Consider the following 23,287-nt stretch of genomic DNA (forward strand, 5'->3'; position numbering starts at 1 on the left):
TAAGTTCTCTGTCTAAGACGCTCCCTCGACGAGGTAGATTCTGTCGTTGCCATCATCAGTTTTAAATGCGAGTTTGGTGTTATGAATAACCAGCATGGCCAAATGCACATTCACAATATTGTTTTTGGTCTTCGGATGTATATATTCACCTACGACATATATGTTATATATGTTGCATATCTGCATATATGTTCTTATGTCACTGTTTTTCCTCACACGTCCACTCGACTTTGTGTCTCCCCGCTCATGTCAGGTGAGGTTTGCCAGTTTGGGTTTGGGTGCAGCGCTGTCCTCGGTGCCCAGCGGGTGCCAGGCTCTGTGTGCTAGCTGTCAGAACATCAGCGGAGGTCTGTGGGGCACGTTGCTGAACATCCTCCTGGATCAGCAGGAGAGCAGCATGGTTCGCAGAGAGGTACGATATTAGAACTACAACCATGCTCTGCCGTCATGGTTTTTCCTTTGAGGAGTCTTATTTTGTATTTACAGAGATGATTGACAAACGCTAACCCCGTGTATTGTAAATTGTGAAAACTCATCACTTACTGTTGTTGTAGTGTCCCAGGATTTCCACACACCTGTCAAAATAATTAAGTGGAAAGCCAGTTTCACTTTTATTTCCTCTATGGTCAGAAAATGTGGCTGGACTTCTATGTATTACCAGCCAAATACAGGCAGATGGCACTGTTGCTGGTGCAGTCTTACTTGGCCCAGTGTGTGCATGTCTCTTTTTATTTCTTCTTCTGTGTCCAGGCTGCATTTATCCTGCAGAACTTGATGGTGATGCCCATGCCTGCCAACGCTGAGGAGGCCAAGGACTCCCACTGGCAGGTCAGCAGCTCTGCCAACCAGTAAAAAAGCTTTTATAGACCATGAAATGTTTTCTCCCTCTCCTTCTTTCAGTTTTCTTTCTGTTTATATCCCCCCCCCTCCTTTGTTCCTCCCTCCCAGTCCCCTCTTGTTGAGCCATGCAGGGTACAGACCAGACGTGTTTCTAAAAATTGAAGCTCTACTGGGGCGCAGTGCTCAAATCCAAAATAACTAAGATTAAATCTCTGTGAAAACACCAAGTGCGTCTTCATTTGGGAGGTCATCACTAAATATTATTTATTTAATACCAAGACTTGTTCTCAAAATCTAGACAAAAAATAAAACTGTTAGACAAATGGCAATCTTGTATCACTGCAATACTTAAGTTTGAAAAGTAGATTCCAGATAATAATATTTCAGGTTTAAAATATAGATCGAGTGAAGGTTCAGTCAAAGTTAAGACCAGCTGGATTTTAATCTTCAACCCATCTATGAAGATGGGTTGAAGTCCTTTTTCCTCTCCTCTCTTCTATTTTTCCTGTTCTCATCATTAAAATGTCAGTGGATGTGGACTCATCTCTGGATCATCTCCTCTTCCAGCACCCATGTGTCCATGATGAGGTGTCTGGTGTGTCTCTGGTGGGTCTTCCAGCACTCCAGGCTCTGCTGTACCACTGTCAGTACTTCCAACATGCGGCTCTCTCTGCCTCCAAATGTTACCTCGGCAGGTACACGTTCCACCTGCAACCTCGCGCTGGCGCTACCGCCGGACCTCATCCTCAGGAGAGCAATTCTCTGAGTAGGTTTGATTTTTTTTGCGTTCCATTATTTATCAGTTGCTTTCCCAGTCTAAATAGATGTGTCACGATGCGTGTGTGCTCGTCTAGATTCTGAGAATTCTCTCTGGTTTTGGAGATGTGATGCCCTTGCGCCAACTACCGACTCCAGCAGACCCTCCAGCTCCCTCTCCACGTCCAGCACCGTGGTCAGCAAGGCCCTCGTACCTTCAGACATGCACACGCACATTTAAATGTTGAAAATAAACGGCTGCATTAAGAAGTTGAGCGGATCTTCTGGACAACTATCTTCACGTTGTTCGATTACAGATAAGAGGTTCGGGGCCACACACCCCTGAGGGTCCCTCCACGTTGAGCGCCGCGGAAGATACGCCTGCCAGCAGACTGATGACTCAAGGTACATTCCCCTCATATCTCTATCTAACATATACATAAAAAAAAAAAAGTAGAATATTGTTTGTATTTTATCTCAATTTCATGTTTCATGACTACGTGGTTGCATACAGACGCGTCTCTATTAGCTGTCCATCGATGTGTCTCACAGGCCAGAGCGACACGGACGCCAGCGACTCGGTGACCTCCCAAGACTCCCGACAGGGCGAGACCTCGGCCCCGGAACCCGTTGTCCTGGTAACTCCCGACCTCGTGACGGCCCACTGTGGCCTGCTGGGTAACCTGCTGGCCGTCCTGCCGGACTTCACCCTCGCTGCCATCCGACACAACCGGCTCCTCCGAGCGCTGGCCGGGTAAGAGGCCGACATGAACACACTCGCTCCCTCTCCAACGTGTTGATCGTGTGATTAAGGATGCAGAGATGTTTTCTGTTGATTTGATTAAAGGAAGAGTCCATTAATGGAGTAGTAACTGTTTTAGTTGTCGGTAAAAATGTCAAACGTTTTGTGGCGGCAGAATGGTGTAAATAAGTCATAAAAATCAACACTGAGCTCTGGTAACATTTAGTCATTTTTTATAATTAAAGATAAAGTGGCTCTAATCCCCTCCAACTGGTTTCTTACAAACACACATTTTCTAAAATCTTTCCTTTCCTCTTCAGTCTGGTGGATATTGGGCCCATTGAGAAATGTCTGACTGAGCTGAAGACACCCAATATCCTATCGGGGGAGAGAGAAGACATCAAGATCCAGGTGAGGAACACTGACAGACAGTTCTGAAGAGTTTTTCAACTTGCCACAAAAAACACGTGGGTTGGAACAGCGCAGCGCTTCAGTGCAGCGCCAGGTTGTCTGAGAGCACCTCTTGATTTCGGTGTGGGTGGAATACTCAGATTTATACTGCGGCTCGGAAAATAATCTATTATTAACGTAGAATAACTTATTCTTACTATACATCCGTGTTCACATTTCCTCTAACCTTAGCTGCTCAATAAATGTGTGCGATCTGTTTGCATGCATGTGTTTCCAGTTTGCCACCCTGCTTCAGTTCCTGTCCAGCTTCTCCAAACTGCTGCGGTCATGTGTCATGGTGAGCAAGGAGCTGATTGGCCAGATGGACTTCCTGAAACAGCTGTTGACCACTCTGGTGGCAGTACTCATGTTGGATACCAAAGGATTAGGTCAGTGCCATGTGTTGAATTCAAATAGAAGTCATCCGTTTTAGCCCAACAATAGTAGCTTTTCAAAACGTTTCCATATACACGATCGTGTAAGTCGCCATTATTGATACGAGAAACTATCAAAGCTGTCTTGTGTCATAAAATGTGTGACTCACTGTTTCCCCCTTTTTTCTTTTTTTTTTGTTGTTTATTTTAGATGCAGGTACCCGGGACGTGGTTTGTGTGTGCTGGGCAGACGTGTTTATGCTCCTGGCTACTCTGGTGAGGAGGGACAGCTCGGCAGCGTACCCATCTGTCTCTGCTGCGCTGGGGAGACGCTGGCGGACATTTGCAGGTACACAGATTCTGTGTTTGTGTTTGCATGTGTTAGAGTGAGTGAAAGAGACTAAATTAATTATTCTGGTTTAGGCTGCAGAATTAGTTTCTAATCTATCATGGATCATTTATCACTTTTTATAAGAACAGATTATTGTCTTTTTGGCATCATTTCGGTGTTTCACTCCATTTGAGCAGCCCATTACGGTTTAAGAATCAAGATCTTGATAAATGACATGAAATCTGTCTGTAAAATTATTTTTCTCCTCAAACCACAAAGAGTGATCATTAGGGTAATGATGCTGATTGCAGTAAATCACCAAATAACCAGGATTAGCATTTTAGGTATTGTGCAGCTTTAATTCTGGTTAAAAAAAAAAAAAAAAAAAATTCATCACTGTGTATTAACTTCCCTGAACAGATGCTGGGATAAGATAATTGCATCCTGTCCTGATACTACCTCTACTCCTTCCTTCTCATCTTCCTCTGTGATTAATGGGGCAGCAGGGAAATATGATGAGTCCAGTAAAAGATGAATGCTGAGCCTTTGTGCTTGTGGTTTATGTCTGTGTGTTCTTGTTTATGGCAGCCGGGTGTCTGCATACACATTGGATTGATCCGTGTGCTCCCCACCAGTGCATACTGCCTCAGTCATGGACAAATATCTGTCAGGGGATTTACAGAATGGATTTGCCATATATATATATATATATATATATATATATATATATATATATATATATATATATATATATATATATATATATATATATATATATATATATATATATATAGCAGTGTCATAAAAAGACCAACTCACTCTTTTTATTTTCCCCGTGTGTCTGCAGGAACATTATCGCTGTGTGTGAATGAGAAGTCCGCTGAGCCTCTTCTCCACACAGTGGCTCTGCACTTTCTCAGTGCCGTTTTCTCAGTGGAGACGAAGAGTCTGGGAGCAGAGGTCACGACGTCAAACTCTAAACTTGCTCCGGCTTTGTCTGACATTGTGAACGGTCCCTCAGCCAGCCAGCTGTGTGAACTGTTACTGCAGGTACGTGGAGGTGATGGTGGGGGCTCGGGGGGAGTCTTGTCTAAACCTGCTTACTTTTAACACACAACAATGTGTGTGCCCATGGCAAAGTTTCAAGAGATCTTGAATGAAAAAATGAATGAACACTGTGTCCCTCTTTGACTGTTGGTGCCAGAGTTTTGATAAGAGGACACTTCAGGACCCTTTGAAGAAGCTGACAGCCAGAGCTCTGATGGCGCTGTTGGCCTGCAGTCCCACAGCTCAAAACCACGCAGCCAAAGGTAATTCCCCAAAACTCAAAACCTGTTACTCACTCTGAAAATTAAAATAGTGTGTTACTCGCTTGTTGTCTGCTGGTTCCTCATACACTGGAAAAGTTTCCAAAACACTGCGTTTGTCTTGTAAAACAACCATTACCAGACGTTAATCTTTCTATCAAGTGTTCAACTGACAGCATCATTGAGAGTTCTATGACTCATTTGTCTTTATTTAATGCGACTTTAACACTATGATGTCCTATTCTGAACCCTGACCATAACTTTATTTTTTTCCCTAGCTGGTCTAATTGACAGCTGTGTCGAGCAAATGAAGCAAACTCACTCCCAGCTCCTCCTGGAGTCCGTCCGACCCGGCAAGGCTTCCCACCGCAAAAAGGTGAGCAGTGAACTGGCCGGAATTTTCCCCATCGCACAGAATAACAATCTGAATTCAACTTGCATGAGTTTTTTTGGACAAATATTATGATCATCTATGTCAGTTCCCAGCAGTTAGTATATCGCTCTTTGTTTTATCTTTCTCTGTCATCAGGAAGAAGGCTACTTAAAGGAAGTCAAGCTGACTGTGGAGATCCTGCAGAATGCTCTCTACCGCAACGACGAATGCAAAGTGAGCCTCTTGTATCTGCCTTTTATATTCTCCGCTGCTAATTGTTTTTTAATGGGACCTCAGAGCACCAATGCTGTGCCTGTAAATGAGATTCACCTAAATGTGCACGGCCCTGCTAACATCGCAGCAAGTTTAGCTTCTTAAACCCTGTAATGGTATTACTCACGGAGCATATTAGCCGATTTTCATTTTCTAAGTGGCCTTTCACTGGTGGTTACCTTCGATTAAACAGCCAGGGAGGCTCTGCTGCATTATTTACTCACCGCCATTATTCTCCTCCCCGTGTGTTTCTCCTGTACATTTAGGAAAACAGCAAAACACTTTCTGGTGATTACTGCCATCTGTGTTTGTGCGGTGTGCGTCTGTAATCATGTACATGCCTGTATGTGGGTGTTAATATGTGTGTGTGTAGGTGGTGGCCACAGATGCTCGCCTAACACTGGCACTCTATGCTCTTTGGCCTTGGCTACTATTGGATGACCCCACCATGGAGGCGGTGCTGGAGCTTCTGTGCGTCTATACGGCCAACTGCACCACAGGTCTGTCTGTCTGTCTGTCTCATGCGTTTGTGCAGGCACTGTGCCTGGCCCGTGCCTGCCCATCGCCTCTGTCTGCAGTTAGCAATCTGACTGAGTCACACACACTTTGCACTAAGAGCCCCATTGTACTCTCCAATGACCACTGAACAACATTGTTTCTCACTGTATAAGACCAGCGCCTGCTTGCCTGCCAGTCACAATGGGCACAGTGTCCGGATCCAGGGTTCAGGCTGCATGGCCGCCTCACTGCATGTACGGCAACGGGGTTTCGGAAGCAACAGAGCCTCTCTGTGTTGCCTGAGATGTTGGTATTCCATCATACAGATGTAAGAGCTTGTATATGTGGAAACCAGAACAGCAGAAGAAAAAAAAAGGGTTTTTTTTTGAGCAGAGAAAAGTCTAGCTTCGTGGGGAGGAAACAGGAGGGAAATTTGACTTTGATAAACGGCTCGTGGTCCCTTTGATCTGTTTTGCGTGTGATGTAGTCGTGCAATGGAAATCGGTTTCATCAGTGAAGGAAAGGAAGTTTCATGCGCAGCGCTTATGCACGTTTCTGTATCGCTGTTTGATTGGCAGCAGTTCCTCGGTGGGCGCATGTGCTCTGATCTACACTCTCTCGCTTTTAGACCCCCCTCATAAGCTCCAGCTGTGAGGCACCGGAAATCAGTGAAGTCGGGCACAGTATTTCCCTAAAGGTTAACTGAACAGCAGGTTGTGTTCGGCTTAGTATTACACCATCCACCCTCAGGCTACCATTTCTTCTCCTGAGACGGCTACATTCCTACGGAATGTTTCATCTCCAGTCTGCCTCCTTCATCCACGGCTTTGTTTGCACTGCTAGTTCAACTCACATTGTTGTTTTCATCCCATATTCTTATTTTTATTTTTACAGATTTTTTCAGAGCAGCCCCAGAATTTGCTCCCACACAAAAAAAAGAAAGAAATGGAAAGATCATAAAAAAAATGGAAATGTGTAGCAGCAGTGGGAACGCCTTAGACTCGCATCAGTGAGGCAGCGAGGTAGATCCATTATAAAGCAGACCTCCCTCGTCAATTCTGTGATCGACGAGCTTTCTTGACAGCTATTGAAATAACCTCGGGCGAACATCAGCATACGCCTGTTGCTGTATCTTACCGTTGCAGGATTAACATACCCAACAAGCTGTCATGTTCTCCAATGAGCAACATCAATCAGGTTCAGACGATGTCTCGTCACGCTTATCTGAAGCTTGTTATTTTTCTGTATTTTGTATGTATTCTACAGCTGCAGCAATTAGTCATGTCAGCTCTATGTTACCTATTCGTTAGCATTTCTGAATGGCCAAGTTGAAACTAAATTGTCTTTATTGTTTTGGTGGGTGCTGCTGCTGCTGCCGCCTGGCTGGAAAGCTAGCTAGCTTTAAGATAAACAGTAAGAAGCAACTAGCTCCAACAAGAAGAAGAAGAGAGCATTCTGCTGAGTGTTAAACTTTGTTTGTGTCTGACTCGTTCTTGGTGATAAAAATGGCGACCATAGCAACAGCTAACGACAGTACAATGCAGAGTTAGCAGAGGAATTTTAGGAACGTGTACTGTTTTGACCCGTGACACTTTTGAACTGACTGAAGCCACTGTTTCCTGGTTATTATACACGTTTAGGATTCATGCAATATTGTTTTTGCACACTTTTCAGGGAGTAACAGCCCAATACAAACATTAGAAGGTAAATTATTGGTTGGAAGGCATATTTTCTGCACCCACAATCCACTGCACTGGGTGTGGCTATTGCCCTCAGGATGGAATAGTTGTGTCTGTTTGTGTGTGAGCGATGAAGATTGTTAAATGAGTTATCTTTGTTACCTTGAACTTTGATAAAAAATGGGATGAATCAAAGTTGTTTTCTTCTTTTGTTCCTCCCAGCATGCAGTTGTGTTTGTGGCGCTGGCCCCAGTGCTGCACCAGGATCTAAAGGCCCCCCTAGTAGCTCTGTGATGCACTCTGTCATGAAGCTGGCCTCGGGGGTCGCCCCAGATAACAGCCCTGTCCAGAAACTTTCCTTCTGTCTCCTGGCTAACCTCGCCATGTCCCGCGACTGCAGATGCCTCCTGCAAAAGGTACAAGCGCGGTGCACAGGGCACACAACACTGTGGACCAGATATACTCCACAGAAATGTAGCGGAACAAGACGAGTGTCTGATTGCTAAGTGACAGAATCTTAGACTTTAGTGATGATTAGTTTTGTCGGCTACGTGAGACATGAAGAATATCAGTTATTTCCCCTAAATGAGGGATAACTTCTTTTAGAATGCATCTGCTCACATGAGCCAGTTCATCAACTGGCTGTGAAAAACTAATTCACAGGATAAGTGTGATATCCCGCTTTACAAAAGTTTAGAAGATTCACGGTGCTTGCTATGAATAAACATGTGCTTCTCTCGCACTTAGCTTCTCCAAAATCTCGCCCTCACACTATGCTGGCTGGTGAAAGATTTTTCTAAACTAGGGAGCAGCTCTTAATGATCTGTCCGCATGATGCTAATTCCCTCCATGCTTTTTTTTTTTTTGTCATTCTCAGAATAATTTCCTGCAAGCCTTCCTGTCAGTGCCAATGCCCAAGGCGGGTGGTGTTAAGGCCACATCCATAGGTGGTGGTGGAGGGGGGGGCCTGCTGGGCCTGTGGCTGAGGCTGCTGGTCAGTCTCTCATTCGCAGAGGACGGCCAGCAGAGTGTCTTAAGAGTGACCGGAGCCCTGGAACTGCTGGCAGACCTGGCGCCGCAGCGGCGCCACGCACTTCTCACCCTTCACAACCTCTGCTTCTGCCCTGCCAACAAGCCACATGTCATTGCCAATGGTACGGACGGGAGGCAGGGCTATGAAAGTGGGGAAAAAAAGGAGATTTGTTGTTGTTTTTTTATGTACATATCAATGTTCATGGGGCCAAAATTCTGTGGAACCGAATCTTGCAATGACGGCAGATCACAGTGGGAGTTAACGTGCACCGAGCGTGTGTGGGGTCATATTTCTGGTTTGGCAATCTGATCGCATACAAAATGTTCATTGTTCAATCTGCTTTTGCCATCGCTCAGATTGAAGGCAGGAAAAAAAAAAGAGAATCAAAGCATTTGATATTAAAATACGTGGCTCAACATTTTGGTGAAACTGTATTGACTTAAATGCGTAGGAGGAATTCTAGATGGTGTAAGAAGATTAGTGATTCTGAGACATTTAGATGAACAGAGGAAGTCAGAGGAGACTAGTGTGTGCGACCCCCCCCCCCCTCCCCTCTGCAATGCAAGCTGTATGTGAGCGGATTTAGGTTTCCTGTGGAAAGATCACATTTCCTGTGTACGTTGTGTAGGATGATTAAAATCAATCAATCATTTTGCAGGAAATGAGTAACATGACCACATTGCCATTACATAATATGCACATGAATAATTACCCAGATAATAATAGTGTAGTTTATCAGTTATTTGCACCTAAAAATATCAATATGTTATCTTGGTCAGTTTTCTACATGCTCATATATGTGTTTTGATAACTAGGAACCCTTTAAACGGTACGGTTCTTGTCATTTTGAATCGAACAAATTGTATTTTCAGCACATTGATGTTTGCCTCTGATCATCTGCGTATCTTTCTTTCAGACAAAGCCATAAAGGTGTTACTCTGCTGTCTGAACAGTAAAGCGATGGAAACCCGCTCTCTGGGAGCATCTGCACTTTGGGCGTTGCTCCACAACAATCAGAGGGTACACACACATACACACACAGTTTTATTTTAGTGCATTTCACCTGCTGGTATTGGAGTTTATTGGTGTTGCATTTCAAATTACATCACGGCGTGTCTTCATTCCGTCTGCTCCTATGAATAAATCGGCTTGAATTCTCCATTGTCCCCTCGCATACAGAATAAATGACCAACGCTTTTTATCTCCTGATTATAAACTGGAAGAAAAAAAAGAGCGCTCATCTGCTTCCTAATCTGTCTTTGTAATTTTCCCTCAAAGGCTAAGACTACTTTGAAGTGTCCCTCTGTTCGGTTGAGAATTGAGGAGGCGCGTACCATCTCTAAGAAGGGTATGCATTATTCACTTCTTGAAGACACATGGGGTACCTGCCCTTGTGCTGAATGTGAACATTAGGTTTTGCATTTCCTGTTGTTTTCCCATGCTTTTTCTTTCCTATGAACCGCAGATGCAGAGACGAAGCAGGATCCTATGAGGACCTACCTGCTGAAGTGCCTTGAAAACCTTTCCCTGCTGCTCAATAACTAATTGTATTTATATTGTTTTGTTGTCATATGTTTTGTAATTATCAGATATGAATTCATTTTGATATTAAAGTGCCATGTGGCAGATTTCAGCTGCTGTCTTGTGTGGTCTGATTTCACTGGGACAAAGTCAGAACTAGCATCATACATACGTGGTGGTAGTTTTATATACAATGTTCTTTTACAGGAAGTACGCCTGTTGTGGCTTTAGACACAGCTGTGGTGGTGTTTAAACAGCAGTTCACATATGACCACAAGAGAAGCTTCCACATACACAAACGCTGTGTTTACAGGAAACCATCGGACAGGCCAGCAGCTCTGTGAGACTTTACATGGGATGCATTAAGCTAATTGCTAATATCAGAATGCTAACATGCTTGATGAAAATGCTAGCGTATTGATGTTCAGCGGGTGTAATGTTTGTCATGCTCACCATCTCAACTTAGCGAGTTAGCATGCTAGCATTTGCAAATTTGCACCTTGCACAAAGTTCAGCTGATGTGAATGCCATTCTTTTTGTAGGCCATAATGGATAAACAGACATTTTGACCTGACGAAAGGCGCTGGATGAAAGTTCATGCCAATCGTTATTTGACGACTCGGAAAGTCTTTGCCAAATGTCATGGCAATCTCGTGGAGATATTTCAATAATGTAAACCTCATGGTGGCTCTAGAGGAGAAAGTCAGGGGCTCACCAAATTCATTTATCTTTAAGAAGTTTTGAATACCATTGGAAAATTCTTTTAATCCATCCAATAGCTGTCGAACTATTTCATTCTCAACCAAAAATGTCAACCTCGTGGTGGCGCTAGAGGAAAAGTTGGGGCTCATAAAATCAGTAGGATTCATCCTCTGGGATCCATGAATGTCTGGACGAAATTGAATGGCAATCCATGAGAGATATTTGAGTCTGGACTAAAGTGGTGAACAGACCTCACAAACTAAACATACATTTAGTTTATAATTGCATGAAAAGATTTACACCCTTTAATCATACTTTTATGTTTTACGAAATGTCAAAAAAAAGTTCTCAAAAGTCCTCATTGAAGGATAGAAATTCTTGCATGCGTAAGTGGTAAAGTGCCCCTCTGTGTGGAATGAGCCAACAGTGTTCTACCATGAAGTGCCCCAGTTGCTCAAGTGTTCCCCTGCAGCCAGAGAGCGAGCAGGAAGTGCAGCTCGGTCGCCTCTCGACTCGTCTCATCAATGCAGCTTTCATTCTCCCTCGGTGGGGCAAGATGGAAGCTGTACAAAAGGACCACTGGTACTTCGTGGTACTCGTCTTTCTTCCCTTTCTTAAAGGTATGGAGTTTATATGTATTTGTATATTTAAAAGTTTATATTATAGATTCATGAATGGTAATGTGTCACAAGACCACACTTTTATTGAAAGTTGAAAATGTAGTTTCGTCATTTTATAATGCTTCATTCATAATCATGAATTAAAACTAAACATTCCTTTGTTCCATTATTTGTTTTTGTTTTTTTAATTGGCAGAGAAGATGGTCGGAAAGCTTGTCATTGTGAGTTTTACAAGACATTGTTATTCTAAACCTGTCAGAACTCTCCCAGGGGGCATCACCGGACTTGAAATCAATTGTCATTCAGCTCGGATAAAAGGCTTTGAAAACTTGGAAGCTTGATCACCAACTGTTGTCGGTTGTGTTTTTGTGTCGTGGCTCAAATTACCTTAATTACCATTAACCAAGGCATGGCCTCACAGCTGTGAATGGCTGTGTTAATCTTCAAGTAGGCGAGATTTAGGGAGGTAAACATGGCTTTTTTTGTTGCTATGTCATAGGTGTAAACATGATTTCCTTGTTTTTGTTTTAATATAAATTTGTATATGTATATATTACATTTATATATATTTGTTCATACATTCATTATTAAAATAGGATGAATCAGCTATATTATAATCCTACAAATTGTTATTCTTGTAGGCGATTTACAGATTTTTTTATTTACAGAGTCGTGATTTCTAGATTGTGTCAAGATTGCGATTGAACAGAAAAATGCACTCTATCCAGGTGCTGCCCAGCAGATGGAGGCTGTTTCAGTCCGTCTGGAGGAAGGGATGGTTCTCAACTGTTTGTGCCCCTGGGACGGCAACCTCAGCATGGTGTCCTGGACCAAAGTACCAGACAAGGTTCCGGTAGCCGTTTTCCATCCGGAGTATGGAGTGGACTTTTCTCACCACTACCGGGAGAGGATAGAGTTCCTGAGGACCACGCCTATGGATGGAAGTATTTCCATGAGGAACGTAACTCACCAGGATATCGGGGTCTACCACTGCTCGGTTCAGACCTTCCCTCAAGGCCCCTGGACAAGGAACATTCAGGTGGAAGACTTAGGTAAAAGATCACAATGGTGTTGGAAATGAAACTCGATAGATTCTTTAATTTCCTGGACTCATTTCGATTTTCATTGACGAGCTATTTCCTGTGTGTCATCCACCTTCCCGTGTTTACAGATGAGCCCCCAGAGGAAGTCAACGGCACAGAGCCCCCCAGTCCAGAGGTGATCGAGACCAACACGGAGCTGGTGGCAGAGCCGAACAACAACGTGACCATCGGCTGTAACCACCAGCACAACGGCACCATTTACCAGGTCATTTTGGAGAAGATGCCGCACGGCCAGGCCTGGGCCATCATCGGAGTGTGTAAGAAGGTGGAAGGGGGCCTGGTGAGCGAGGACTACAGCGACAGGGGCAGAGTCAGCTGTGCGGACAGCCTGGATGTCAGCTTGCACCTGACAGGTGTGGTGCCGGAAGATGCCGGTTTCTACCGCTGTAGCTTCAGCACAGACGCAGGGCCTCGGACCACCACTGTGCTGCTCACTGTGCCCCCTCCAGGTACAAAGACAGTCATCATGCAGCAGTTAAAATACTCCTATATATATATATATACACACGGCCTTATTATGGCTTGGGTGATGAATCATTTATCATACTTTAAATGATTGATGGATACTTGATGAAACATAATTAATACAATAAAACATTGCTTCTAATGTAAAGGTCAAATAATTCAGCAAACTCAGACAGACTCGCCTGCTGAAACCACAACATCCTGTCGCACATCGCTGAGATGTGTGTGTCTGCACATTACATGCATGCTCTGATGTGATGTATCGGTGAGTCATGAGCAAACACCACAAATACTTTACCGCAAGTATTTTCTCTCATTTCCAGGTGGATTCAGCCTATCCGTGTACATGATGTACATTTACATCGGGGCTGGAGCTGCTGGGCTTATTCTACTCATTGCCATCATTATACTAGCAGTGAAGCACAGGTAAGATCCCACAATGTGGTTTAATATATCTTTAGCAGGCAAAACACTCATATTGATTGTGTAAAAATGGGTCTATATGGAACCGATTTCTTGTTGAGAGAGGTAAATTATTGAGTAATTCACATTAAGAAGCAAAGATTATTGGGAGGTCTAGCAGAAATATGTATTTTTTCTTCTTTCCTGTCCTCTGATTTATCTGACTCATCCTCTGGGGACAATGAATGGGGAAGGGGTTAGGGTAAATACGGGTTTCATGGTTATCCATCCAATTGTTGTTGAGATATTTCAGTCCGAACCAAAGCGGAGCACTGACCGACAGACGGACACTGACATCCTTACAGCAAACTAGCTGAGGGTTGCAGCTGAAATTTCCAACTCCTGAAATAAATCCTGCGTTGCACCTCCAGTGTTATTTGTTTCCTTTTTGTCCAACACTCATCACAGGAAGAAGAACAGGAGAGAGGAGTACAGAGTCAAACTGCACCCATCTCAGAGAGAGGTGAGCCTCACATTAGTCATCATATCTACTCTTGTCTTGACGCTTAACACTTTTAAGGCCCTCCCTTACCTTCTCTTCAGACATGCACTCAATTATAAAAGCGTTACACTCTATTGAGCACATTCTGTCATCATGTAACTTGCTGACTTAACTAACGCTGCTTTACATTAACTCACGGTGACGAGAGGAGCTTGTCAAGATGTGAAATTGAAATTGAAACATTAACTAATGATTACTTAATTAGTTGAATAAAAAAAACTGTCATGTAATGAGGTAAGTATCATAAAAAGCATGTTTCCGCCCATTTAGACTGACATTTTTTCTTACTTTTTGCCAAGCTCTGTCATCTGTGACATTTCCTTGTCTAACACTTCATGTACTAATGACATCTCCCTCACATTCACAGTTGAACCTCTATGCGAACATCTCCGTGTGTCCCAGGGTGGAAAAGAAGTCCAGGCAGATCAAAAATTGCCCAATCTATGCCAACCTACAGACTGTGCAATCACACAAAACCAAACGTCAGCTTCGTGATAAATGAGCATACATAAATATGATGTGAATGTGTAGCTTTTCACAAACAAAGCAGATTCATGCACACTGGCTTGAGATCGCATTCATACCCCTTCACTTTTTACACACTTTATTGTGTTGTCGATTTTTTTCTCAAATGGATGAAATTTGCCATTTTTGCCCATCAATCCACACTCAATAATCCACAATGACAACGTGAAAACATGTGTTAAAAATCAAAAAACTCAAATCTTTCAAGTATTCAGGCCCTTTGCTCTGGCACTCTTAAGTTGTTGCCAGCTGCGTCCTGTTTGCTGTAATGATCCTGCAGACGTGTCTGGAGCTTGATTGGAGTCCACCTGTGGCAAATTGCATTGATTGGACATAGTTTAGAAAGGCCTCGCTCGGCTCGGCACTTCTACAACAAAATGAAGTGTGCGAAAAGGGAAAAGGGTCTGAAGACCTTTCTGAAGGAACATACACTGCCATTGGGCTGATTCTAATTATTTCAGGGAGGGATCACACTGATTAATATTCACACTGGTGCTCATGTGAGTCTCAGCGGGCTGACGGGTTTGTTTGTGTTCAACCCTGCTCCCACTCATTAAGTGTAGTATGTGTTTCATAATTACTGTTGAGGAAATATTTGTTTTGTGCAAAACAAAATTTGACAGTAACCGTTATGCAGACAAAAAGCAGACAAAAGCCTTTATAATCATTCCTTTCACGTCCCCAACCCCCGAGTAAAACGATTGACAAAAGCCGGTGTAATTGCTCTCCTTTTACTTTCATCCCTCCTGGTTTCCATTCAAAGCTTGACAATGGTGTCTAATCATCTAACGGAAAAGAGAGGCAGTCACTCAGCACTGTACCATCACTTGAGACTGTCGCTTTCCCCAAAGGGCTCTCCGTCTAGGATGGCTGCATTCCAGTTACAGCATGCTCTTATTGTGAAAGCTAAACTCTAATTGGATAATCCTGTGCTTTAGTTTACAGCTCATTATTCTTTGTCTATCAACTGTTTATTGACGAATGCGTTGGTTCATTTTTCACTCTGCGTTTTTTGAAAATATAATTGAAAAAAAAGAAGTCATTTTTCATGATAAGTGTCACAAGTCTTCCACGTTGTATTTATTTTTGTTTGATTTCTAAGCTTGCCTATAGGCTTCAGTAAATCAATATTTAAGGTTTATGGTCGTGCTATTAAGCTGTGTGTTTATGTGTAATGTGATTCATTTATCTCCATAGAAATGGAGGCTGTGGCAGAGGCAGTAATGGATATGCAGGCTATCCTGCTAAACAAGACAAATGTGGACAAGCTAGAAATGTGGAACATAAAAGGGGACAATATAGTTTGGAACCACACGTTTTTACCTTCAATGTCTCATCTCGCTGTTTCCGGCAAAAACAGCAGAAGCTGCGACTGTACATTTGACTGTGATGCTTGTAATGCTGTGTGTTACCAGCAATACTGAAGCTGATGTGTGTGTGTAAATGACTCCTATGTGGTACAAATAAAGCAATGTCAAAAGCTCACTAACTATGTTGCATTTTGTTTGTTTAATCTGTACAACACGTACAAATAACAATTTGTGATTTGGCTGGGAGCAGTCACTTCCTGCAATCATGTAGTCAGCGGATGCTTCAGGAAGTTCCTGTGCCCAGCCAAGAAACAGTAAAAGGCCTTTCCACACAATCAGCTCACACGATCATCAATTCACCGTTGTTTTTACGTGAATAAACCAGCACAACTCTACCCACTGGAGAAGGGGCTATTACTCAAAGTATGCAATACTGTGTGGAAAAGTTGTTTTTAAATCGGCATCCAACCAGCTGCACTTAAAACAATCCTGTACTGTGAAATATGATTTCAATATGGCATCACAGAGATAAGACGTTTTCTTTTTATTGACGCGGGATTTATTCGCACATATTATTCGTGTTTGGTCTGACAAGACCTTTATACGACTCCATCGCTTCAGAGGTGCCGGCAATGGGATTTACCTTTGGAGAGAGCCAGGCTGGTTGTTTGCCCTGAAACAAAACGTTGTGCTAAAGCTAAGCTAACTAGCTTGGCTGCTAGCTTCATATTTATATAAGAGAAGAATCAATCTTCTTATGCATCTCTTGGCAAGAAAGCTAAATAAGTGTATTTCCCAAGATGCCGGACAATTCCACAAATGCATTCAACATTACTACGAGCATATAAAATATGTTGATACATGATAGAACATTCAATTTATTACATTTTTGTCATCAAAAACATTACATTATGTACATCTAGTGAAAACTGTAGTCCTACACTCAATGTTTCCAAAGTGCTATAAACACATAATCTGACAGTACCAGAACCCAAAACATGGACACAAACTATATCATGAAGCCGACTGTAGTAGCAATAACAGAAATCTGACACGTCATACCTACAAACAAGCAAATGGCTACATAAAGTACAACATTTACAAATGATAAACTTTCTCCAGCCTTCTCAGTTTTGCTCTAAATGCTCCAGATGTAGTGGAACTATTATACATATGTATTAACCACACTTGCGCTAAGACTGCAGGTATGTCAACAACTGTCCTCCTGCATACTCTTACAATGGGCTCTGTTATGCAGACACGTTCATGGATGGGCACATTGTTCCAGGCTCAACTTAACATGAAGGTTGACTTCTTTTAATTGCAATACAAAATAAAGTGACTGACTGCGAAACTCAACGCAAAATAAGTGCTTGTACGTGTATCTCCAGTTCTACAGGAATCTTTTAACAACAACAACAAAACACATTCAGATATATTTGACATTAAAGGACTGCTTCGCTGCCTCAAACTGATTGTCATTGGATCGTTTTTTTATTTATTTCACAGTTGCTGCTGGAATTTCTGGATTCTTGCCGTTCTTTAACATAACGTAACAAAAAGAGAGAGCACTTTCATCACAGATATTTAGCGAGAAGTGTCTTTCTCAACTTTGTAAAAGAGCTCTGGTTAGGTTGCGCTCAATGTTTTCGGGGTGACTCTGCGGTCTGTGTCGGAAGGCACTTCTTACTCGAGGACAATGCTATCGTCACTGACTGTGATAAATGTCACTTAAGAATTTACTGAAAATATTTGATAGGTTTTCTGTTGATTTCAGTGACAACCACCACTAATAGCATTTCTTTCTGGATTCTATGCAGCTGCTAACGATGGAAAACAAAATGGGAATTTTTTTAGATGAGAAGATCGATCTTCTCATCTAATTCTCAACAAGAAAGCAAACTATTCCTAAAATGACATTTCCCTATTTTGCGTATTTTAATGACCACATCTTTTCTCCGTAAAACACAGCTCATGATGCTAATATTCTTTTCTAAATTTGAATCTTTTATGAAAATACCAGCTTGGCAAATATCACCATGATTTTGTTGCCACGATCCACATCCGAGTCCCATGTCATGGATATACCATTGCTTTCTTTAACTCTCCCCATCAGCTCACCACTATCTCGCTTCCCTGCTTTTGCTAATGAACCGGTTCAGAGGCTGGAGAAGAGCTCGGAAGCGATTGGAATCAAACTGATCTGCTAGTGTAGTGTATGGTTGGCAGTTTGAAGTAGAGGCTGTGAGAAGGTGGCATTTTACCATTTATGGTCCACTCCTATATATCGTTACATTTCTGAATGACTTTTTCCCTCTGCTGGTTGTAACTGATTAAGGGCTTTAGCCGATTCATCACTGCCACCTAAGTCGAGCCGTTTCTATGTAAGACATTGACCAATTTCACATTCTAGCGAGGGAGCAAAGTACAGTGCGTTTGTGAGTTTCTCTTAGAGTGGTTGCTGAGGCTGCACATTGTAGGAATGAGTCTTGTGTGATTTCATCAATTGCAGGACAAAGGCTTTTTTTAAACACTGTTTTACAATGGGCCTTAGTGTGTTTGTGTCTCTTACTTCGTAAGGTAATGCAGTGATTCCCAAAAAAAAAAAAAAAAAAAAGGGCGGTCCTGCTGGCTGTCAACAGCATAATGAAAACATAAAAGACATTAAAAACTACACTTACAGGATTTTTGGTGCAATCTTTGAAGCTACTGCTGCTGTCGCACACCGCACACAAATAAAGGTCCTTTTCAGGACCCTGATCATGTGTCACTCACTCTACAGTTGACACTATTGTTTAAGTGTCACCAGGAAATTATATATTACACATGTCACTATACACATTTCTACATCCTCTCTACAGTGGTGGGGAAAGTGTCCGCTTTTGGTGGCTCTCAGTCTCTTTGTCATTGAAGGGGTCTCCGGCTGCAACTGGATTCAGGGCCACTAGAGGGCGACGGTGCCTGTTCCTGGTGCTGGCTCTCCTCCTGCTCATCAGACAGAAAGCTGGGGAACGTCTGTGCTCGAGGGATAAAAGTCATCGTCAGGCCGCTTCCTGTGGAGAGAGAGAGAGTGTAAATGAAGCGCTTCTTTTTTTAGCAGAATTGAATAGGTTCATCTGTCTCGCTTAACGCGACCTTCCTTCTGCACAATATGTCCTGTTTTCTTAGACAATGTATTTATGGTACAACTGTTGCTTAGCTACAGTCCACGCCGATACCTTCATATACAAATGAGGATTACAAGAATAATCCTGGTGTTCCTCATGTATGTGAAATTATGTTTTAAAACTGTGATGTAGGTGGTTGTCAGATCACAAAAATATTAATAGATATAATATATAAATCGTGCAATAGTTTGATGGACCTTGAACCTTCCCCCTCAAATAAAAGACATTTTCAGACTGATGTACTGTCTCGTTTTTTCGGACTGTCTGCTGTTTCCCCTCTTTCCCCCGCTCTCTCCATCTCCACCTTAATTTGAATTAATTGGACCAATTTGTTCTGCAGTTCATATTGGTTAACTGCGCTGAGAGGGAGTAATGGATACTTGTGGGTGGAGGGCCGCTCTGTGCAACTGTGAGACCATCAATAATATATTAGAATGCTGTTTGGAGACGTGCACGGCGAGGTAGGTTGAGGATAAAGTGGCTGGCAGGCACTGAACAAGGATCAAGTGGCCAGTGATTAATGTTTCAGGAGGCCCAAAACCTCACACAAGTACCGTTATCAACGTATAGCATGTATGGTATAACTAACACGGCTGGCTTAGACAAGTTGCTGCAGGTCAATACACTTCAAATCAATTTACCTCCGGAGGTTAATTGAAATTTGATGAGCAAATTAAAATTTGACTTTGTCTTCTATAAGCCGTCTTCTTCCAAGGCCACATTGACAAAATCGACAAGAAGATCATTTTCTCTTCTGCTTGTGGTGCTGAAGTGCTTATTAACAAATACGGCGAACACACACACACACACAATATTTTCTGCGTGTATCTATTCAGTCACGCTGCCACCGCAGGGAATCAGGCTCAGACCGCGAGACGCGCTGCCAACTCACCACAGCGTGGAATATAAAACATGACCCTGGCAAGCAATGTCAAGTGGCTGTGTGGATGCGTGTCAGAGCCACAGAGAGTTTGAACAGAAATGTGCGTGAACGGAAACAACGCACAAGTAAAGTAAGACGAGGAGGAGGGAAAAAAAACGCTTTTTCCTGTGTGAGTTCAGGTAACAGCTTGCAGGAGGAAGCACAGAGTGGCTGGTGTGGGTGTGAGGATGAGACCACAATGGTACCTGCCATAACAGGTGAGTCATACACACACACACACACACACACACACACACACACACACACACACACACACACACACACACACACACACACACACACACACACACACACACACACACACACACACACACACCTCTGTCCACTAGGCTTTCCCTTCCTCCACTCCCTCAAATGAGGAAAATGAGATAAGGCTCCGGCTTAAGGTATTAAATGCAGCTCAGTCCATGTTCTAGAAAAAAACAAAAAGGAGGACACTTTCTCTCCTCTCCACGTTGTACTTAATAGATTGCTGAAACGACTGGTGCACAACCAGGCGTATCCTTTCCACATCTTTGCCAAGACAATCCCTCTCCCCAACCAAGGCCAATTTGGGGCTGAAGAAAAAAAAAAAAAAAAAGAGGCAGCGAGCCCAGTGCAGACCGACAAGGCGACGCTGATCTCATCATCTCATCATCTCCTCGTCTCCTCGGTCGTAAACGGCAGCGTTTGTTGTGTGATGTCAGACCCCGGACAACAGTCACGCTTTTTGGACTGGAGACGCAAATGTAGGCTCGCTGGCAAATACAAAAAATAAAAATAGTAATCCCTATGAGAAGCAGACAGTGATTTGTCAGTGCCTTTTCATTACCACGGAAGGTCATGTCATCCTATCTGGCCTGGGGTGGCAGCTGCTGGGCCGGAGTAGACAGGACACGCAGGGAGGGCACTCACACACACACACAATGGTGGACCCGGACACACAAGCAGCCATTCATGAATGCTTGTACACACACACACCTGTCTGCACCTTTCTTCCTCACAGTGCGATAACCCAGGTGGCATCCAACAGCTGTAACCAGAGAGAGAGAGAGAGAGAGAGAGAGAGAGAGAGAGAGAGAGAGAGAGAGAGAGAGAGAGAGAGAGAGAGAGAGAGAGAGAGAGAGAGAGAGAGAGAGAGAGAGAGAGAGAGAGAGAGAGAGAGAGAGAGAGAACTACGAACTCTGGATTATGCAAGGCTGCTGAGCTTTGTGTCTTTAGCGTGCACAGGAGCATCGCCACACTATCACAGATCAGCCCAATGCGGCCTGAAGATTGGGTCAGTTCATTTTAGTTTCAAATAATGCAAGCTGATGGCTGAGATTAAAAACCTTTCCTGAACATCAACTGAGAAAGATTTGAACTCCGCTTTACCTGGCTGCAATGAATTTTTCATGCGATTGGCTTTTTGCATCTCCCGTCTACTACGTTCCTCGTGGCCTGTTGCAGATAAGATAGTGTTATCATCCTGTTCTCCTGTCATCTCGTCCCTGTGCCTTTTGATGCTTGAATCCCCTCGTATCACTCCCGGCCGATCAAACTCAGAAAAGCTCTCCATGCCATTAGAATTGCTAATGATATGGCACTAAACTGTGGCGCACAATGACATGCAGCGAGAGTGAAGGCAACGGATTACATAAAAATGAATCCAGGAAGGAATACAGGCCTTCTTGTCCCTGTTCCATTCCAATATAGGTAATTGAACCACTTCCGACAGGCGTTGCGCCTTGCTTTTTCAACTCAACCTTATTTCACTTATTTCAATGCATCAGCAAACTCAGAGAGCACAGCAGTATCCCGGAAATGCAAAAGAGGGAATCACATTAGGAGAGCAGAGGTGGGACGCAGTCAAAAGTACACATTGTATTATTTCTGGAGATTAAAACGTCTACCTTTTGGTACTTAAAAAGGTCATTACTGTGTGGGGGGGTTTTGTTTCATACAGCAACATGATCAAGGCTGAGTGGTAGCCTTGTCAAGTTGACAATTGACAATTATTACTTTCAATTACGGCAAACAAGGCTTTCGGGATGTTTTTGAGACGTTTCCAGACAAATGAAAAGCAGATATGAAATATATGAAAATAAAGAAGTTATTTGTTCTTTGCTGCCAGGTCCCCCTTTAATCAAGGCAAAGAAATAAACAAATAGGTGGATAAACCTCAACGGGACAAAAAAAAACGTGTTCCTTAATTATTCCCTCAGACCCGCAGGGTATTTGAAAGCAACCCGAGCATGACTCAGCAAATTGACTGTGCTGATTGGATATTCATCCCGCACCCAGAGATGAATCCAAGGAGCAGAGGCAGCCAGCCATCGTGGTCCAAATCCCTGGTTTCTTACCTCTATTTGCAGCCAAATAATTGTTGCTTATATCGTCATTATTAGGGAAAAATAGATTGATTTATCTGTTATCTGGGTTCATATTTTCACATGAGCCGTTTATTCAAGTTGTATTTCCTTGAAGAAATTTGCAACTATATACAGTGTGCTAAATATGTACATGTGTCACAGACCAAGGGTCAATGCTAAGTTAGCATCTGTACTTGTTTATTGCTTGTTTTGTGTGGATTTGTGCCAAACACTAAGCCCTGTAAACAGTGTTTTTGTATCTGTTTCAATATCAATTTCAGTCCAATGTTTCATTTTATTTAATAGCTGAGTTCACCCTGTTGTTTGGGTCTGTGTTGATGTTTTTTTGGTTGCTGCCTGGGACGTCGGGATAGATTAGCTGCTCAGCAGCTCAATCAGTGATAGTGCAAACAGGTTTGTCTAATTATGTCCTCTCAGCAGGGAGGGGCGGGGCCCTGTTAATGTGGAGAAGAAAAGGTAAGGGAGTTCTGCAGTGAATTACGTTTTATTATTGATGGTGTGCGCATTGGTATATATATATATATATATGAGTGCCTACACATAAATTGTGAGGATGTCAGCAGTAACCGAATAATTGTGCATCATCTGGAGGACTTTTAGAACACTGAATGTATTTGTCCTCTTACCGAACGACACTGCAAATGCATTGGATGATGTAATTAGCAGGTTTGTTACTTGTGCTTTTATGTCCGTTACTTTTATGCTGCCGTCTTGGCCAAGACTCCCTCGGAAAAAGGAGATCTCAATGGGACTATCTTGGAAAAAACAAATGTTAAGTAAAGAAATGGTTTGTGAACTACTTTGTGTGATTTCGGTGCCCTTCACTGGTTGGCAGCTTGCTTTCATTTGTCTGCTGCTCTTTTGCTTCAGTTTAATGTAGCTTTAATGAATTTCTCGGGTTCCATTTTGCTCCTGTAAACTTTTTTTCTTAATAATCAATTGACTTCTTCAGCGTCCCTC

General features: G+C 42.9%; 3 protein-coding genes across 5 annotated transcripts in view; 2 read left to right on the forward strand and 1 right to left on the reverse strand.

The window, feature by feature from the left end:
- The window catches only part of rttn (rotatin), a 29,222-nt gene extending 18,933 nt beyond the window's left edge, over positions 1–10,289 (forward strand). The window contains exons 31-49 of the mRNA XM_079291966.1: positions 254–412; positions 751–828; positions 1,408–1,606; positions 1,695–1,792; positions 1,914–2,001; positions 2,149–2,350; positions 2,659–2,749; positions 3,027–3,177; positions 3,374–3,511; positions 4,341–4,543; positions 4,698–4,803; positions 5,079–5,176; positions 5,330–5,407; positions 5,820–5,946; positions 7,846–8,039; positions 8,501–8,777; positions 9,573–9,676; positions 9,935–10,004; positions 10,122–10,289. Of these exons, the coding sequence (XP_079148092.1) occupies positions 254–412; positions 751–828; positions 1,408–1,606; positions 1,695–1,792; positions 1,914–2,001; positions 2,149–2,350; positions 2,659–2,749; positions 3,027–3,177; positions 3,374–3,511; positions 4,341–4,543; positions 4,698–4,803; positions 5,079–5,176; positions 5,330–5,407; positions 5,820–5,946; positions 7,846–8,039; positions 8,501–8,777; positions 9,573–9,676; positions 9,935–10,004; positions 10,122–10,201 (2,541 nt within the window). The 3' untranslated portion in view covers positions 10,202–10,289. The remainder of the gene's footprint in view (positions 1–253; positions 413–750; positions 829–1,407; positions 1,607–1,694; positions 1,793–1,913; positions 2,002–2,148; positions 2,351–2,658; positions 2,750–3,026; positions 3,178–3,373; positions 3,512–4,340; positions 4,544–4,697; positions 4,804–5,078; positions 5,177–5,329; positions 5,408–5,819; positions 5,947–7,845; positions 8,040–8,500; positions 8,778–9,572; positions 9,677–9,934; positions 10,005–10,121) is intronic.
- A 1,104-nt stretch (positions 10,290–11,393) lies between these two features.
- cd226 (CD226 molecule) lies at positions 11,394–15,988 on the forward strand. Of its 3 annotated transcripts, none has more exons than XM_079291624.1 (6): positions 11,394–11,499; positions 12,228–12,551; positions 12,671–13,051; positions 13,391–13,493; positions 13,938–13,992; positions 14,399–15,988. In XM_079291624.1, the coding sequence occupies exons 1-6, from the start codon at positions 11,436–11,438 to the stop codon at positions 14,531–14,533; spliced, it is 1,062 nt and encodes a 353-aa protein (XP_079147750.1). In that variant the 5' UTR covers positions 11,394–11,435; the 3' UTR covers positions 14,534–15,988. The 3 variants fall into 3 exon arrangements, with proteins under 3 accessions (XP_079147750.1, XP_079147749.1, XP_079147748.1); XM_079291623.1 differs by having other exon boundaries at positions 11,419–11,499; positions 15,320–15,988; XM_079291622.1 differs by having other exon boundaries at positions 11,419–11,499; positions 15,754–15,988.
- Positions 15,989–18,770: 2,782 nt separating this feature from the next.
- Positions 18,771–23,287, reverse strand: part of dok6 (docking protein 6) — a gene marked incomplete at both ends in the record, with an annotated part of 40,702 nt that continues 36,185 nt past the window's right edge. The window contains 2 exons of the mRNA XM_079292593.1: positions 18,771–18,919; positions 20,293–20,325. Coding sequence (XP_079148719.1) covers positions 18,771–18,919; positions 20,293–20,325 — 182 coding nt within the window. The remainder of the gene's footprint in view (positions 18,920–20,292; positions 20,326–23,287) is intronic.

Source organism: Melanostigma gelatinosum (assembly GCF_949748355.1).
Source record: "Melanostigma gelatinosum genome assembly, chromosome: 20".
In the NCBI taxonomy this organism is placed as follows: Eukaryota; Metazoa; Chordata; class Actinopteri; order Perciformes; family Zoarcidae; genus Melanostigma; species Melanostigma gelatinosum.

Bases quoted from the DNA above. Each gene is read 5' to 3' on its own strand.
- cd226 (XM_079291624.1), top strand. From the start codon at position 11,436: ATGGAAGCTGTACAAAAGGACCACTGGTACTTCGTGGTACTCGTCTTT. The intron at 12,552-12,670 runs GTAAAAGATCAC...CCGTGTTTACAG, and splicing joins CATTCAGGTGGAAGACTTAG to ATGAGCCCCCAGAGGAAGTC. The intron at 13,052-13,390 runs GTACAAAGACAG...TCTCATTTCCAG, and splicing joins GCTCACTGTGCCCCCTCCAG to GTGGATTCAGCCTATCCGTG.